At 42.4% G+C, this 16,022-nt stretch overlaps 1 protein-coding gene across 1 annotated transcript; it reads left to right on the top strand.

The window, feature by feature from the left end:
* The first annotated feature begins 1,811 nt into the window (after window positions 1–1,811).
* APOC1 (apolipoprotein C1) lies at window positions 1,812–11,906 on the top strand. Its single transcript, XM_077457222.1, has 4 exons — window positions 1,812–1,879; window positions 7,133–7,211; window positions 9,905–10,055; window positions 11,713–11,906. The coding sequence occupies exons 2-4, from the start codon at window positions 7,157–7,159 to the stop codon at window positions 11,765–11,767; spliced, it is 261 nt and encodes an 86-aa protein (XP_077313348.1). The 5' UTR covers window positions 1,812–1,879; window positions 7,133–7,156; the 3' UTR covers window positions 11,768–11,906.
* Window positions 11,907–16,022: the final 4,116 nt, after the last annotated feature.

Below are 16,022 nucleotides of genomic sequence, written 5' to 3'. Positions count from 1 at the left end.
GCTGTCTTGGGTGCTGTGGCATCATGTGGTGGGGGGCACCAGTAGAAGATGGGGGAGGGGATATGTGTTGTAAGGGGGATATCGGGGGGGGGCAGCAGCAGGGGGTAAGAAATGTTCTAGGAGGGGGTACTAGGAGTGGTGATTTGGGGATTTGTGATGGGAGGGGGGATGGAGAAAGGGAATTGTGCTAGAAGGGGACGTTTTTTTTGGAAGGGAGGGGGATTTATGCTAGCGGGGATGAATAGGGGAATTTGTTTTAGAAGGGGAAGACCTGTTGGGACGCTTTGAGGACTGGAGTTGAGAAACACTGCTGTAGTGTTTAATGCTTCAGTTAGGTCCATTAACATAAGATGAGAATTCGTGCTCGGGCAACTTTTGACAGCACAGAGCAGCCACTCTCAAGCAAGTTCTATGAAACCCTATGGTTCCTCCAGAGGTTGCAAGGGGCTCCTTGTTCTATGGCTGATTGATCTCCCATTTGATGACGTCTTCATAGTTCTGAGGTGAGCACTACTGCACTACAGCACTAAGGTTTTATCTGTGTGCAGGGGTGACATCCTGACTACCACTGTAAGGATGTTATTCTTCCCACTGACCATCAATGTGAAGAACATTTGTCCTACTGACCCCCAATGAATTAGTTTTAACAAGTGTTCCCTGAGACCTAAAAAGTATTTCAAGGTTTCCTCTAGGGTAAAATGGTTGAGAAAGGTTGGCATAGAATTTCAATTTCATGCCTGCCCGTGTGTCAGGGATTTGATTTGATGGGAAGCCGAGATGCTGAGAGGGCTCCCCTTGCGGCCTAGTGACGCACAACCCTGAAGGTGACACAGGGATGCAGTGCCCACAGAAGCACGGGTTGCCTGGTAATAGCAGCTGGTGTCAGGAACTGGGTAGAGCAAGACTCTGGAGGCAACCGTGCTTAGGATGTCCAAGGGAAGGACAACGGAAGTCCAGAAGCAGAGTCAAGGCCAGGCCAGGAGTCAAACACGGTAAGTCAGTCCATAGATCGAAGCTAGAAGTCCAAAACAGGAGACAGGAGTATTTGGAGTCCGTAAGCCAATCCGGGGTCAAATACAGGAAGCAAACAAGAAGAAGTTGGGTGCAACCCAGTAATAAGAGCCAGGAGATCAAACAGGAGCGGGTCAAACAAGCCAGAAGATCAGGTAGCAGAAATCACGAACACAGGTATACAGGAGAAGCTGACGATAATCCAGCAATGCAGCATTGTCAGAGGAGTGTTTAAATAGACGGGGCGCCTGTGTCACGTCGTAGGTGCGTCGTTACGCATATGCGTTCGTACAACGACGACGTTGTTGCGCATATGCGTTCGTATAAACACATTATTATCGCGCACGCGCGCTTGTCCGAACGCAACGACAGGCGTTCGTGTAGAAAAAACATTGCACCTCCGTGTGAGCTGACGCGCGTTAGCATGAACTTGCCTATGCTGATTCGCTAACCTTGCAAAATTGCGCATAGGGATGCGCCTATTTCCCTGACACCATGGCTCTTTCAGATGGCCATAGATGTTGTGTATGAAGCAGGATCAATCAGTCTAGGTAAACACCTTCAATCCTAGTATTTGAAACAATAAATTCCACCTTTGAACAGTAAAGTTTAAAATTCCAAGGCAAGTCATTGTTACTTACAAACCAAGTTTTGGTCTCTAATCTACTTCTCTGTAGAGATTTTCACAGCAACTAATTGAAGGCTTTGTTTGCAAATGACAGATTGTATTTCTCATCCTTCATGGGAGGAGAAGGTGGGGACTTGTCTGGTCAATGTAAAGGGGGGCATGCAATGGGGGAGGAGCACGGGCACATAAGAGGATGTGTGCCTGTAATCACAGGATCAGAAGCTATTTGTCTCTTACCAGGTGAGTGTTCTGAATTTATCTTCGGTCTGTAAACAGAACAAGGTTCACTATGGGAGACCTTTGTATTGCCTTTGGTCAAAATTGCAGGCAGAATTTTATAATCATTATCTTATTTGTATATTTTGAAACATTTTGTATATATTACATTGTTTTAAGCTGTCCTTTTTTTTCTGACACACATTATATATATATAATTATAATAATTATTATTATATTCTTAGAATAACGTATTTTATATTGTGTTATGCTTATTGATGTATTGCATTGATGGCAAAACCATATTAGGTTTTTATATCTTTTACAGTATATCATAACGTGTATATCATTATGCTATATTATTTTATTTATAACATATAGCATCTGATATATGACATTAAAAATAAAAACATAGAAGAATGATGATAATTTTTTTTAACTTTTAAAAATAATATAAAGGTTTCCTCTGCAGTGCTTGTGGCACTGCCAAATAGCCATATATAGCTGCTCTGCAGGGAATGGGATTAATCAGACAGGGCAATTGTCTTGTCTGATCCCATTATTAGGAACAATGTATTTTATATTATATAGTTTATATAAATCAAGTAATCCATCCAGTTTTGCCCAATTTTCTTATTTTTTTTTTCATTTTGCCTGATGATGTCTGATTTGCCTGCTCTATATTTGTCACAAGCATGTTTGAACCCACTTAAGCCGCGTACACACGATCGGACCTTCCGACGGGAAATGTTTGATGACAGGCTGTTAGCGGTAAATCCGACCGTGTATATGCTCCATCGGACAATTGTTTTCAGACTTTCCGCCAACAAATGTTGGCTAGCAGGTTTTCAAATTTTTTGCAGACAAATGTGTGTTGTCCTATTTTCCGAGCATGTTTACACAAGTTCGTGGGACAAAAGTCCAAAGTACAAACACGCATGCTCGGAAGCAAGGACGAGCCAAAAGTGGTCAGTCTTTTAAACTAGTGATTGTAATGGAGAATTAATATTTGTGACGTGGCAAATTATGAAATCTCGCAATACAGCGCACATTCTTCTCTTCTTTAACCACCTCAATACAGTGCACTTACACTTTCAGCGCTCTCACAGTTTTAATGACAATTACTCAGTCATGCAACACTGTACCCATATGAAACGTGCATACTTTTTTCACACAAATAGAGCTTTCTTTTGGTGGTATCTAATCACTAGTGTTTTTTTTTTCTGTGCTATAAATAAAAAAAAGACCGTAAATTTTGTGAAAAAATGCTTTTTCTTTGTATCGGTCATAACATTTTGCTAATTAGTAATTTTTCTTCATAAATTTTGGCCAAAATTTATACTGCTACATATCTTTGGTAAAACTTACCCAAATTAGTGTATATTATTTGGTCTTTGTGAAAGTTATAGAGTCTACAAACTATGGTGCCAATCACTGAAAATTGATCACATCTGATCAGGCCTTCAGTACATCAGGTGTATCTCATTTCTTGAGACACTAACAAGTCAGGAAAGTACAAATACCCCCCAAATGACCCCTTTTTAGAAAGTAGACATTCCAAGGTATTAAGTAAGTAGCATGGTGAGTTTTTAAAAAAAAAAATTCCCACAATCCTTTTTATTATTTTTTTTTACAAAATTTTCATATTATTAGGTTATTTCTCACACACAGCATAGGCATACAACAAATTACACCCCAAAATACATTCTGCTACTCTTCTCGAGTATGGGGATACCACATGTGTGAGACTTTTACACAGCCCAACATTGAAGTAGCACCTTCAGGAGTTCTACAAGCATAAATGACATCTCATTTCTCAATCACCTATTACAATTTTGAAGGCCCTGGAGCACCAGGACAATGGAATTGCCAACAAAATTACCCCATTTTGGAAAGCAAACACCCCAACATATAATCTATGAAGCATAATGAGTCTTTTAAACGATTCATTTTTTTCCAGACGTTTTTGGAAAATGTGGAAAAAAAATGAAAACGCTTTGTTTTACACTAAGTTGTCAATTTATAAGATATTTCTAACACATAGCATGTATATAGCAAAAATTACACCCTAAAATACATTCTGCTACTCTTCCCGAGTATGGCGATACCACACACATGAGACTTTTACACAGCCTGGCCAGATACAGAGGCCCAACATTGAAGTAGTACCTTCAGGCATTCTAGGAGCATAAATTAAACATCTAATTTCATTCCTACCCATCACAATTTTGAAGGACCTTGAGCACCAGCCCAGTGGAAATACCCACAAAATTACCCCATTTTGGAAAGCAAACACCCCAACGTATATTCTATGAGGCATGGGCTGCAGATAGGTACTCAGGTACTCTGATAGGATGGAGACAGGTACTCGGGTAACTTGATGAGCTGCAGACAGGTACTCGGGTACTCTGATGGGCTGGTGACAGGTACTCGGTTACTCTGATGGACTAGTGACAGGCACTCGTGTACTCTGATGGGCTGGCGACAGGTACTCCAGGACTATGATGGGCTACAGATAGGTACTCAGGAACTATGAAGGGCGGTGACAGGTATTCAGGTACTCATATGGACTGTGACAGGTACTCGGGTACTCTGATGGACTGTGAAATGTACTTGGGTACTTTGATGGACTGTGACAGGTACTTGGGTACTCTGATGAAAGGATCACAGCCGAACACGTGGTAAACAGCTGCCGGCCAATGGCGGTTTACCAGCGTCGGTGACAAGCAGTGATCCCGGGAACACGACCCCACCGTCGTGCACATGCAGCACGCTCCCGATCGCGCGCATGCGCCGTGCAAAGTGGGGCGGTACCACCTGTGATCAGCTGTGACTGGTGTACAGACCTGGGAACTCAGCACAGGGATGGTGGGAACCCTATGGGAATTTCTATGCTTAAGAATTTCATACAAAGTACGAACGAATTTCAGATCCAAATTAACAGAAACATGACTGGTGTTTTGTTCACCAATCAGAGGAAGTCAGCACAGCACAGGGATGGTGGGAACCCCTCATAATGATAAATTCACCATAACGAACATTCAGAATTGTTACGAAACGTTAACAAACCTAAAAGTTAAAAACCCAGGAAGTCAGCACAGCACAGGGATGGTGGGAGCCCCTCATAATGATAAATTCATCATAATGAACTTTTGTTATTTAACGAAAAGTTTACGAATCTAACAAAAATTTGTATTTCGTACGCGAAATACAATTTTTTTTTCATACAGAACGAAACTAAACAAATTTTTTGACGGTGCCCATGTCTAGTGCATATGTTAAAGTTTATGTCAAGCCAAAAATTTTTAGTTTTGAATACACTGGAAAAGGGTTAAGCTGGCCATACGCTGTTCAAATGTCAGACGATTCATTTGTGTTGTGAATGCCCATGTCTGTACCCTTCTCTCCACAAAAATAGATTTGAGTCCTGAACAGCACTTGTGTCTAACCCACCAACCTATATGTAAAAAAATAACAAATAATCAATGGCTTGCTTAAAGTGGTTCTAAAGGCTAAAGGTTTTTACCTTAAATTAAAGTAGATATAAACCCGATTCATGAAATTTGAGCTGGGCACATATATCTGCAGTGTTTTCTTATCTCTCTTCAAAGCATCCCATAGCTGTCTCCTGCTCCATTCTTCTGTTATCAGCCTGATAACTTTTGGCAAGTTCTCAGTCAACTGAGATAAAAACAGCCTGAGATTTGTTTTGGGGAGGATGCTATAAAATAGATTAGCAGAGTGCTGAACCATTCAAAGATCAGCTCTGAAAGTCTCTACCTAATGAGGAGAGGGTGTGTGTTAATGCTCTGATCTGGGCGTATCACACTACTCACCCTTTCGTTTTTTTAATTAACTTTATTGAAAAGTCACACAGGGGTTTGATTTACTAAAACTGTAGAGTACAAAATCTGGTGCAGCTGTGCATGGTAGCCAATCAGCTTCTAAGTTCAGCGTGTTCAATTAATCTTTGACAATAACAACCGGAAGCTGATTGGTTTCTATGCAGAGCTGCACCAAATTTAGCACTCTAGCTTTAGTAAATTAACAATCTGTGACATTTTATTGAGTTTTATTGGCCAGCATGCCCTCGCTGTGCTGGAAAAAAGTACTACACCCAGCCCACACACATTTGCAACGCAGGGGTGTGAACCAGCCACACCAGATACAAATGATCATTTTGCCTCGTCTTGCAATGGGATTGCACTGGAATAACTACCCAAAGCAGTCTCACTGCACCCAGTATGAATGGACCCTGCGAGTTTGGGTCAGGGTTAAGCTGGACATACACTATGCAGCAGGCCCAGAAGAACTGGAACTCTCTAGGGTTGATTTATTAAAGGCAAATAGACTGTACACTTTGCAGTTGCAAAGTGTACTTTACAGTTGCTCCAAAGCTTAGTAAATGAAGTAAAGCTTCACTTTGCAAAGACTCAATCACGTGCAAGGGAAATAAAAAAAAAATATAAAAAAAAACTGAATTTTTGCTTGCACGTGTTTGGATGATGAAAGTCAGCAGAAGATCTGCTCATTTACTAAGCTCTGGAGCAACTGCACTTCTAGAGTGCAATTGCAGTTTGCAAAGTGCACAGTCTATTAGTAAATCAAGCCCTATGCGTAAAGGAAAGAACATTCTGGAAATGCCTCCCAAACATTTATCACCTCCCCAGTAACCTTCTGGATGCCTCCTTCCAGTGATTGGCTGGGGCATGATAAATATTCATAATGGACAGTTGACTCTTCCTGCCCTATAATCTGGAAGCTTCCCCCAGAAGTAGGTGAGAGAAGACAAACACCCAGCTAGGACACTGACCTGACAAAAACTATAGATTACTGCCCCACTGACTACAGTGTGGTCAAAAAAATGACATTTAGCCTAACTAGGGGAGGGCAGGCGCTACATTGGCTAGTATATAAATAGTTTACAGGTAGTACGGTATAATAAAACTGAATTCCAGGAAAACAGATACAAACACAGATAAAATACATATATATAGAAGCTGGTTTAACCACCAAAGGATTTGTGTTTCTGTCTATTTAGTCCTGATATTTAGCCCTGGCACACAGCACAGCTCTGCCTGGCGAGGGAGTGGAACATATATGTCTCTGCTGCAGTTTCATTTTCACTTACAGGTCCCCTCTTCACCCTCATCCTGTAACCGATCTTCATGTCTATTTTACCTGCCAAGAAATCAGCTTTACGGTTTCACTGTACTTTAATTATACTTGTGACCCTGCATAATAATTGCATGAAGTTTCTCTACTATTTCCTTACAGGTGTGATCTCTAGCTGTGGTGAAGATGAAGCTAATCCTTGCAATCTCTGTGGTGATCATTGCTCTGTCTGTGTTAGCAGGTATGCCAGATTTTGTAATCAACCTCATACAGTTGTATTATGGAAGACATTACAAAATATTACATATTAAAACAGGGAGATGTTCATCTGATTTAGTTTAAGATGTTTAAATAAATGAATGCAACTTCTGTTCTTGCATTATGTCCAGTGGCATATGGACCTGACTCTTAAGTGCTCTTCTACCAAAGCTTCAGAAGATCTTATGATTAAAATCTTTCATGCTCTACATGAAACACTGTATGGTTAGAGCCTTGGGGACACTCCTATAAATAACTAAATCCAGATGTTTTTCAGTGAAATGTTATTGTTACAGCATGCAAGGACATTTTGAACAATTGTGCACTTCAAGCCCTGTAGCAACAGTTTGGGGAAGGCCAGCCAGCTCCATGAATTTATGGCTTAATATCTGGCTTAGAGGAACTTGAATGGTCTAAACAAAGCCTTGACCTCAACCCTACTGAACACCATTAGGATGGATTGGAAAACCAGTTGTGAGCCAGGTCTTTTCCATGAACATCCACAAATCCACCCACACTCCAAAATCTTGTGGAAAGCCTTCCTAGAGAAATGGAAGCTGTTGTAGCCACAAAGGGGGGCAACTCTATAATAATGCCCATGGTGTTTTAATAGGATGGCAAGGTGCTCAGCCAGAGGTTTCAATGTGCCTTTAATGCCACATACACACGATCGGAATTCTTATCGGAAAAAGCTCTGATGGTTTTCCCGATGGAATTCCGCTCAAGTTGTCTTGCATACACACGGTCACACCAAATTCCAATTGTTTATAGCGCGGTGACGTACAACACGTACGGCGGGACTAGAAAAAGGAAGTTCAATACCCAGTAGCCAATAGCTTCCGTCTCGTAGTTGAATCTGAGCATGCGTGATTTTTGGCGTGTCGGAATTGCATACACGCGATCGGAATTTTTCTGTCGAGAAAATTGAGAACATGCTATAAATTTTTGGCTGGCGTAAATTCGAACAGCTAAATTCTGATGGAGCATACGCACGGTCACATTTTCTGATGAAAAGCTCTCATCTGTCTTTTTCTGGCCGGAATTCTGATCGTGTGTATGTGGCATAAGAGTGACATTTATTTGGAAAGCTAAAGGAAGTGTATCATTGGTTGCTATGCTGTAGTGTAGACACTTCTTTTTTATCTCCAATCTTCCAATTTTTAAAAACTACTTTCAAAAAAGAACTCTGTGATACTTTAATTTGCACTAACATACAATTTTTCAGGACAGGCATTTGGGGTCCAGAAAGGGGGGTCTATACTGATGGATGGGGATCTGCACTGAGGGGGTCTATACTGATAGGGGGTCTGCATTGAGGGGGGGCTATACTGATGGAGGGGGGCCTGTACTTAGGGAGGTCAGTACTGAGGGAGGGGGATCTATACTGCGGGGGGGGGGGGTCGTCTGTACATAGTGGGGGGTCTATACTGAGAGAGGGGGGTCTATAGTTAGTGGAGGGGGACTATAGTTAAGGGGGGGTTGACACCAATTTTTTCTGCACTAGTTGAAACAATTCAAGTGATGCCACTGAATATAAGATCTTATGCTGGGGAAACAAGGATAAACTTGCACAGACACACATCAAGGAACATAAGGAAGATGGGTTCTGCACACCTGTGGGACATCATTTCCCACAACCGGACCACACTATGGAAGACCTTAAGGCTAGGTTCACACCGTAGCGATGCGGGAACGCCGCGAATCCGCGGTGTTTTCCCGCATCACATGCCTCCCGCCGGCAGTTCACACTGCCCTATGCGGACTGCTGGGAGTGTCAATGAAATCTTAATGACACCCCCAGATCCGTCCGCATATCGCAGTGTGATCTGCACACTCGGACAGGAATCGGATCGCATGGTGTGAACACCCATGCGATCCGATTCTGCTGCGGTCCAAAAAAAGGGTCCCATGCGAGTTTGCTGCGGGAGCGATGCGAATTCAGCCATACTATCTGTATGGCTGAACTCGCATCGCTACAGAGATCGTATGTGATTTGCACTGCAGTGCGGTGCGAATCACGTCCGGATCTCCCACCCGCAGCAGTGTGAACCCAGCCTTAGTCCTTAGTTCTTAAAAGGAATTTCAAAACTATTCAGGAAAAATAACTTTTGAACTAAGAATGATAATTCTAATTGACACAAAATATAATGGCCTAAATATAGACCTGGGTTTTCTACCATTTTTTACGAGCCCCTCTGTGACTGACCCCCCACAGTCTATAGCTCTCTGTCTTATCTTGTTAACTATCCTAATTTAATTACAATCGCTGTGTACATTTATTAGTTTTTTTTATTTTTCCCACAGAGATTGTCTTATTTTACCATTCTGCTACAACTTTGTATATCAGTACTGCTTCGAACTTGAAGAAAGGAGTTTGAGCTTGTCCTGAAAAATTGTATGTTAGTGCAAATAAAAAAAAGTATCACAGACAGTACTCAATTATTTCTGTCGCAAGTGCACTAATATGGCTACAATCACCTTATTTTAAAAAAAAAAGTAATTTTTTTGCTCTTAGCAAACAACCAGATTTCATCTTGTAATCCAAACAAGAAAACTGACTACATAACAAGACCTTTTGACTGGAGTCAGCCTTTACCAGTATTTTTTAATTATAACTATTTATTTTAAAACGGAATCTCCAATAATGCTTGGTTTTTATCACTTCTTAAATTTCAGGGCCCACCTCTGCTGAATCAGAAGAGTCACCAGTGAAAGAGAAGTTTGATTCTATTGTAACATCAGTGAAAGGAGCTGCAAATAAAGCTCATGAACACCTCAAGAGTGCTTATGAAAGTGCTCGTGACAGTGAAATTGGTGTCAAAACAAGGTATTAAACCATTTCCCTTGTCTGTTTTTAGGGAAACTGCCACCCATTGAAACGAAGGCAATCTATATAGTCACCACTCTCTGCTCTCATCATTGCTTGGTTGGTTGGTTAGAGACATTTTTTTTTATGGGGGGGGGGGGGGGGGGTGAAATGGATCTTCTGAAGAACCTGTACTTCCTACTTTCTTCCCTAGGTGAGAATGATGTCACCCCCACCCAAAGCCTCCTGGGATACCTATGTACATATCTCAGCAGGCTGCTGCACTGCGCATGTGCCTCCTTGCATCATCAGTCCAAGTGTAATATTCCCCATGCGCACATTCCCGAAAAAAGCTGTTCAGTAATGCTGGGTGCTGTAATGACTACAGGTTGAAAGCCGTAGATGATCAAAGTGAAGAACTGTCATTAGCACATTAAGGATTCCTCAAAAGGGTCCAAAGCTTTATTTTATGGTCACATGGTAAACATAAGAGTAAGGTGCGTTTCACTTGCCTGACAAAGGGGCTCTGGGTGGCTCCAAAACATTGCCGTATGTTTACCTTTCTATTTTATTTCTACCACTTCACTTTTCTAAGCCTCTCTCAACCTTTTCAAAACAAACAAAATAAGCTTTAGGTCACAGGGAACACCTCCTAATAATTTTTATATCTACAGCTGGCAGTGTGATGGTCAATGAACCTTACATTTGTGGTCATTGGGATGAATCCCACCTTTACAGAGATCATTGGCGTCAGTGGCCACTCAACTCAGAGGCAGAAGTTGCTTATTGTTCAAGAAACCCCTAACAATCTCTGGAGGAACCCCGGTTAAGAAAAGCTGTTCTAAGGCTTTGATGTACCTTTAAATTTGTCCACATTTTCTTGCATGTGCCCAGGAAACTCCCTGAATCTGGGCTTAAACTTCCAAAGTATTTCCAAATTCCATCTTCTCAGAAACTCCAAAATGCAATGCTGGTAGCTTAGGCAGACAATAGATGCACGTAGGGATGCTACAATTCTGGTTTGGAGGGAAGTTAAAGATCTCTGGGGGGGGGGGGGGGGGGGGTCAAATTTAAAGCCAAGTACAGTTAACGTCTGGTTAAAGTTGACTTTGGAATGCAAACAAGAAGAATTATTTAAAATGTTAAACATTTTTATTCTTTTTTTTTGCAACTTTGGTTTGTGTATGACTTGAATCCAGGGGTGGACTGACCATTTGGGCCCTCGGGCACTGCCTGAGGGCCCCATGCCACTAAGGGGCCCCATCAGGGTTGCCAGCCTCAATAATACCAGGAACAGTATGTAAAAATCTGTGTTTTTTTAAAAATCCCAAGATTATAGCTGCCCCACCTCTCCAGTACCTTTTCACTGTATGTATGTGTATTCTGTGTGTGTATATTGTGTATATGTGCGTGTGTGTATACTGTGTGACCCCATAATGTATTGCCTGGGGGCCCCATAATCTCCTATTGCCTGCAGGCCCCATAATCTCCTATTGCCAAGGGGCCCCATAATCATCTCTTATTTCCGGGGGCCCCATGAATTGTCAGTCCGCCCCTGCTTGAATCCCAAATGGTAATAGGCATTTTGCAAGTGTGGAAAAGGTAATAAGAGAAGACCAAGGTTACAAATAGGATTTTATTTTTTTTATAATGAATTGTTTCTTTTCTGTTTCAACAGGAACTTTTTCAGTGACTTGGGCAAGAAAATAAAAGACAAATTCTCCAAGAAATAAAGCAAATGAATGTTTGATTCTTTCCTTGATTGAACAAAGAATCCATGAAGTATTTCCCCAAATACTATAGCAAACTCCTCTGTCAGAGCAGAATTAGAATTCTATGATTCATACGACACTAATAAACAATGTTTCCAAAGTCGTCTGTGCAATTTGTAATGCCATTTTTTACATTACTAACAAAAATATATCTACATATATTTATGTAGATACTGTGTGTATACAGTATCTCACAAAAGAGTGTACACCCCTCACATTTTTGTATATCTTTTATTATATCTTTTCATGTGACAACAATGAAGAAATTACACTTTGCTACAATGCAAAATAGTGAGTGTACAGCTTGTATAACGGTGTAAATGTGCTGTCCCCTCAAAATAACTCAACACACAGCCATTCATGTCTAAACCGCTGGCAACAAAAGTGAGTACACCCCTAAGTGAAAATGTCCAAATTCAGAACAATTAGCCATTTTCCCACCCAGTGTCATGTGACTCATTAGTGTTACAAGGTTTCAGGTGTGCAAGGGGAGCAGGTGTGTTAAATTTGGTGTTATCGCTCTCACTCTCTCATACTGGTCACTGGAAGTTCAACATGGCACCTCATGGCAAAGAGCTCTGAGCATCTGAAAAAAAGAATTGCTGCTCTACATGAAGATGGCCTAAGCCAGTGATGGCAAACCTTGGCACCCCAGATGTTTTGGAACTACATTCCCCATGATGCTCATGCACTCTGCATTGTAGTTGAGCATCATAGGAAATGTTGTTCCAAAACATCTGGGGTGCCAAGGTTCGCCATTACTGGCCTAGGCTATAAGAAGATTGCCAAGGCCCTGAAACAGAGCTGCAGCATGGAGGCCAAACCATACAGCGGTTAATAAGACAGGTTCTACTCAGAACAGGCCTTGCCATGGTGGACCAAAGTATTTGAGTGCACAAGCTCAGCGTCATATCCAGAGGTTGTCTTTTGGAAATAGACATATGAGTGCTTCCAGCATTGCTGCAGAGGTTGGGGGGGGGGGGGGGGGTCAGCCTGTCACTGCTCAGACCATGCCGCACATTACATCAAATTGGTCTGCATGGCTGTCGACCCAGAAGGAAGCATCTTCTAAAGATGACGCACAAGAAATCCTGCAGTTTGCTGAAGACAAGCAGAAATGGGAACAGAGGGGCGCCAGACTGAGTGCAGTATTAATCATATATTTAATAAAAACAAGTAGTAACTCACAGGTTAAATTAGATGAGTTCAGTATGCAGTGAAAATTGCCAGTCCTGGAGTCTCATAAATGTCTTCCCTTTGCAGCCTGGGGCACTGGTGTGATCTTACAGGGATCCAGAAAATCTGGGAACCAGGAGGCAGGAAACAAGAAGCAGCTGGTCGTGACTTCACAGGAAGTGTGATTATTCACAGTGGCAAGGAATGGTAATGCATTTCGAAGCTACAGCTTCTTCATCAGAATGGTCCGATCCTCTCTGCAGACAGATAGAAAATAGGATTTTCCTCCGTCTGCAGAATCAGACTGTTGCGGAGGCGGACAATAGCGGGTGTCTGCGGATGTTCATCCGCAGACACCCGCTATCCCATAGTGATGTATGTATGTCCGTATTTCATCCGCAAACGGATGGATGAAATACGGACATACTGTCCGCATGTGTGAAAGGGGCCTTAAGGGCTTAGAAATTAAGCCTAAAGTAGTGAACAGCAGATGGTCAGGGTCATTCAGGTGTATCCCATTAATGTACTGGCTGCTGTATGCTGATACTCCACACTGGTCACCTCCTGCTTCTGCTAATAGCCCGGCTTTATATGGATATCAGTGTCTCCTGGTTGCTTCCACCAAGCCTCCTCACATATGCCACATAAGAAAAAGAATAGAGACATGCAATAGTGTAATAACGTTAAAAAAATGTAATCTTTAAAAACCTCAATATACATTCACCTCACATTTATATATCAAAAACATTGCTTATAAAGTGCTATAGTGCTATAGTAGTGAGGGGGGAATAGGGTCACCTGCATCCTGGATCTGCAGCCCCTGTTACACAGCGTTTGGTATGTCCTATACCTCCTCTCCAGGCTTCTTCCTACTTCCCACACGTCAGACAATCAAGCTCCTCCTACCGGTTTCGTCACAGGTCTCATGACTTCCTCTGGGAGAATACTAAACCCTATTGAGCATCCTCAATCTAAAGGTGGAGGAGCGCAAGGTCTCTAACATCCACTAGCTCCGTGATGTCGTCATGGAGGAGGGGAAGAGGACTCCAGTGGCAACCTGGGAAGCTCTGGTGAACTCCATGCCCAAGAGGGTTAAGGCAGTGCTGGAAAATAATGGTGGACACACAAAATAGTGACACTTTGGACCCAATTTGGACATTTTCACTTAGGGGTGTACTCATTTTTGTTGCCAGCGGTTTAGACATTAATGGCTGTGTGTTGAGTTATTTCGAGGGGACAGAAAATTTACATTTCACATCACAATATATTTCTCTTTATCCTCCATCACTATATTTCCTCCCTTGTCATCGGTTTTAATAAACAAGTTGAGATTTAGTCTTAATTCCTGAGGTTGTCCTGAACTAGCTAATCTTTTTTCAGGCGTCTAATCTTTTTTTTTTACTCACCTCTAAATGCCTGTTGCTAGAGGGTCCTTCGTAGTCTGCCTCCTTCAGTGCCTGGGCTGGTGACATCACTTCCCCTCGGTGCAGAAAGGGCTCAGCTCTGCCCCCTCCCTCTTGTCAATCATCTGGGACATGTGACAGGTCCCAGGCGATTGTGCGGTGCCGCTCGCGCATGCGCAGTGGGTGCCCGACTGTGAAGCCACAGCCGGGTGCCCAGTTACAATTCCAGCACCGCCGAACGGAGGGGGGGGGGGGGGGAGAGCGGGGCTTCGATCCCCCACATCGCTGGACCCTGGGACAGGCAAGTGTCTGATTATTAAAAGTCAGCAGCTGCAGCATTTGTATTTGTAAAAAAACAGTAAACAGCCAGTACCATTGACGGGGGGGGGGGTTTGAATCTTCTGTACAGATTATCTCTCAAAGGTACAATCTCCACAGAGGGTTCAGGTCCATCTGACTATTCGGCACTGGCCTCTAGGGCCAAATCCAACATGGAGTTGATAATGTCCTCATTTAGTAGTTCTTCAAAGTCCAAGTGGCCCTGTTACCATAAATCAATTAGGTCACGATGGGCCTGATACTTTCTGGTCAAGTCTGTCCAATTACCCAAGGGTCCTAAAGGCAGCCCCACCTGTCTTACAAGTATGTATAAAATTATGTGCAAATAAGTAAATATCCTTTATTTCATCAAAAATACTCCATCCATAAGTAGGGCAGAAAGACAGCCCCTTTCCAAGCAAGGACAATCAGTCCTTCGATAACTCCATGCTGGATAAATTAATAACTTTTAATTCCTCCTTGTAGTTAAAGCTGTCCAGTCCTTATTTATTGGGAGAGGTGTTGGAGGTCCCTGCTGGATGGCTATACTCTGTGTGCAGACCCACTGTATTTAAAACCTTAAAACTGGCACTTCTAGCTGTTTCTTGGTTTGTGCCTCCTCCTCGTTCTACCCCTGCCTGATTGTGTCCCCTGTTATTTGCTGCTGGTTTCCTTTCCAAATTACTGCCAACTCCCTCTGCTGGGTAAGGTAATAATTCTTCTCTGCTGCAAGTAACACACAGAAATCCATAGCTCTGCTAAAGACTGGCCTCCCAAGTACAAGGACACCTTAGGTGTGCTGGCTATTATAGTCTATCTCCACTCTCCATTATAACTTTGCCTTGCAGGTTTAAAATAAAATAGAAAATGGCGGTTTACTACCGCTTTAAGTATAGGTCATTTATAGGCATGTGCTCAGTGTTTGGGCCAAATGTTTGTTTATCTCAATGCCAGATGTTTAGGAAGTTTGGCTTGGACAAACATGAATGATTCTAGCCGTCAATGGCGTCTTACATCTTTGCTTAAATGTGGCTACATGACTATATGTAGGCAATGTCACCATTATCCCCTCCCCTTCCTTTATATAGGTGGCTGATGACTGGTCAGGAAGCTGTCATTTGACCAGAGTTAAGTGTTATCCATCAGGATTGGTTGCATGCACCCAGCCATTGGATTTTTCTGGCAAGTCGGCAGTGGCAGGCATCATGATCGACGATGGATTTACAACGGGGGTCACTTTTTTGGGTTTCTATTTCTAGGTTACATTTTTTTTTTGCGAATGAGTAGGGGTATTATGTACACCATACTCATTTTAAGTA

This window comes from Lithobates pipiens, unplaced genomic scaffold, assembly GCF_037356315.1.
Source record: "Lithobates pipiens isolate NorthernLeopardFrog02 unplaced genomic scaffold, aLitPip1_a1.2 Scaffold_27, whole genome shotgun sequence".
Lineage (NCBI taxonomy): Eukaryota > Metazoa > Chordata > Amphibia > Anura > Ranidae > Lithobates > Lithobates pipiens.
This window is presented reverse-complemented; position numbering and strand designations above follow the sequence as displayed.

What these genes read in the sequence shown, in the direction of transcription:
- APOC1 (XM_077457222.1), top strand. Translation starts at nt 7,157, where the DNA reads ATGAAGCTAATCCTTGCAATCTCTGTGGTGATCATTGCTCTGTCTGTG. An exon ending in TGCTCTGTCTGTGTTAGCAG is followed by an intron (nt 7,212 to 9,904) that starts GTATGCCAGATT and finishes CTTAAATTTCAG; the next exon opens with GGCCCACCTCTGCTGAATCA. An exon ending in GAAATTGGTGTCAAAACAAG is followed by an intron (nt 10,056 to 11,712) that starts GTATTAAACCAT and finishes CTGTTTCAACAG; the next exon opens with GAACTTTTTCAGTGACTTGG.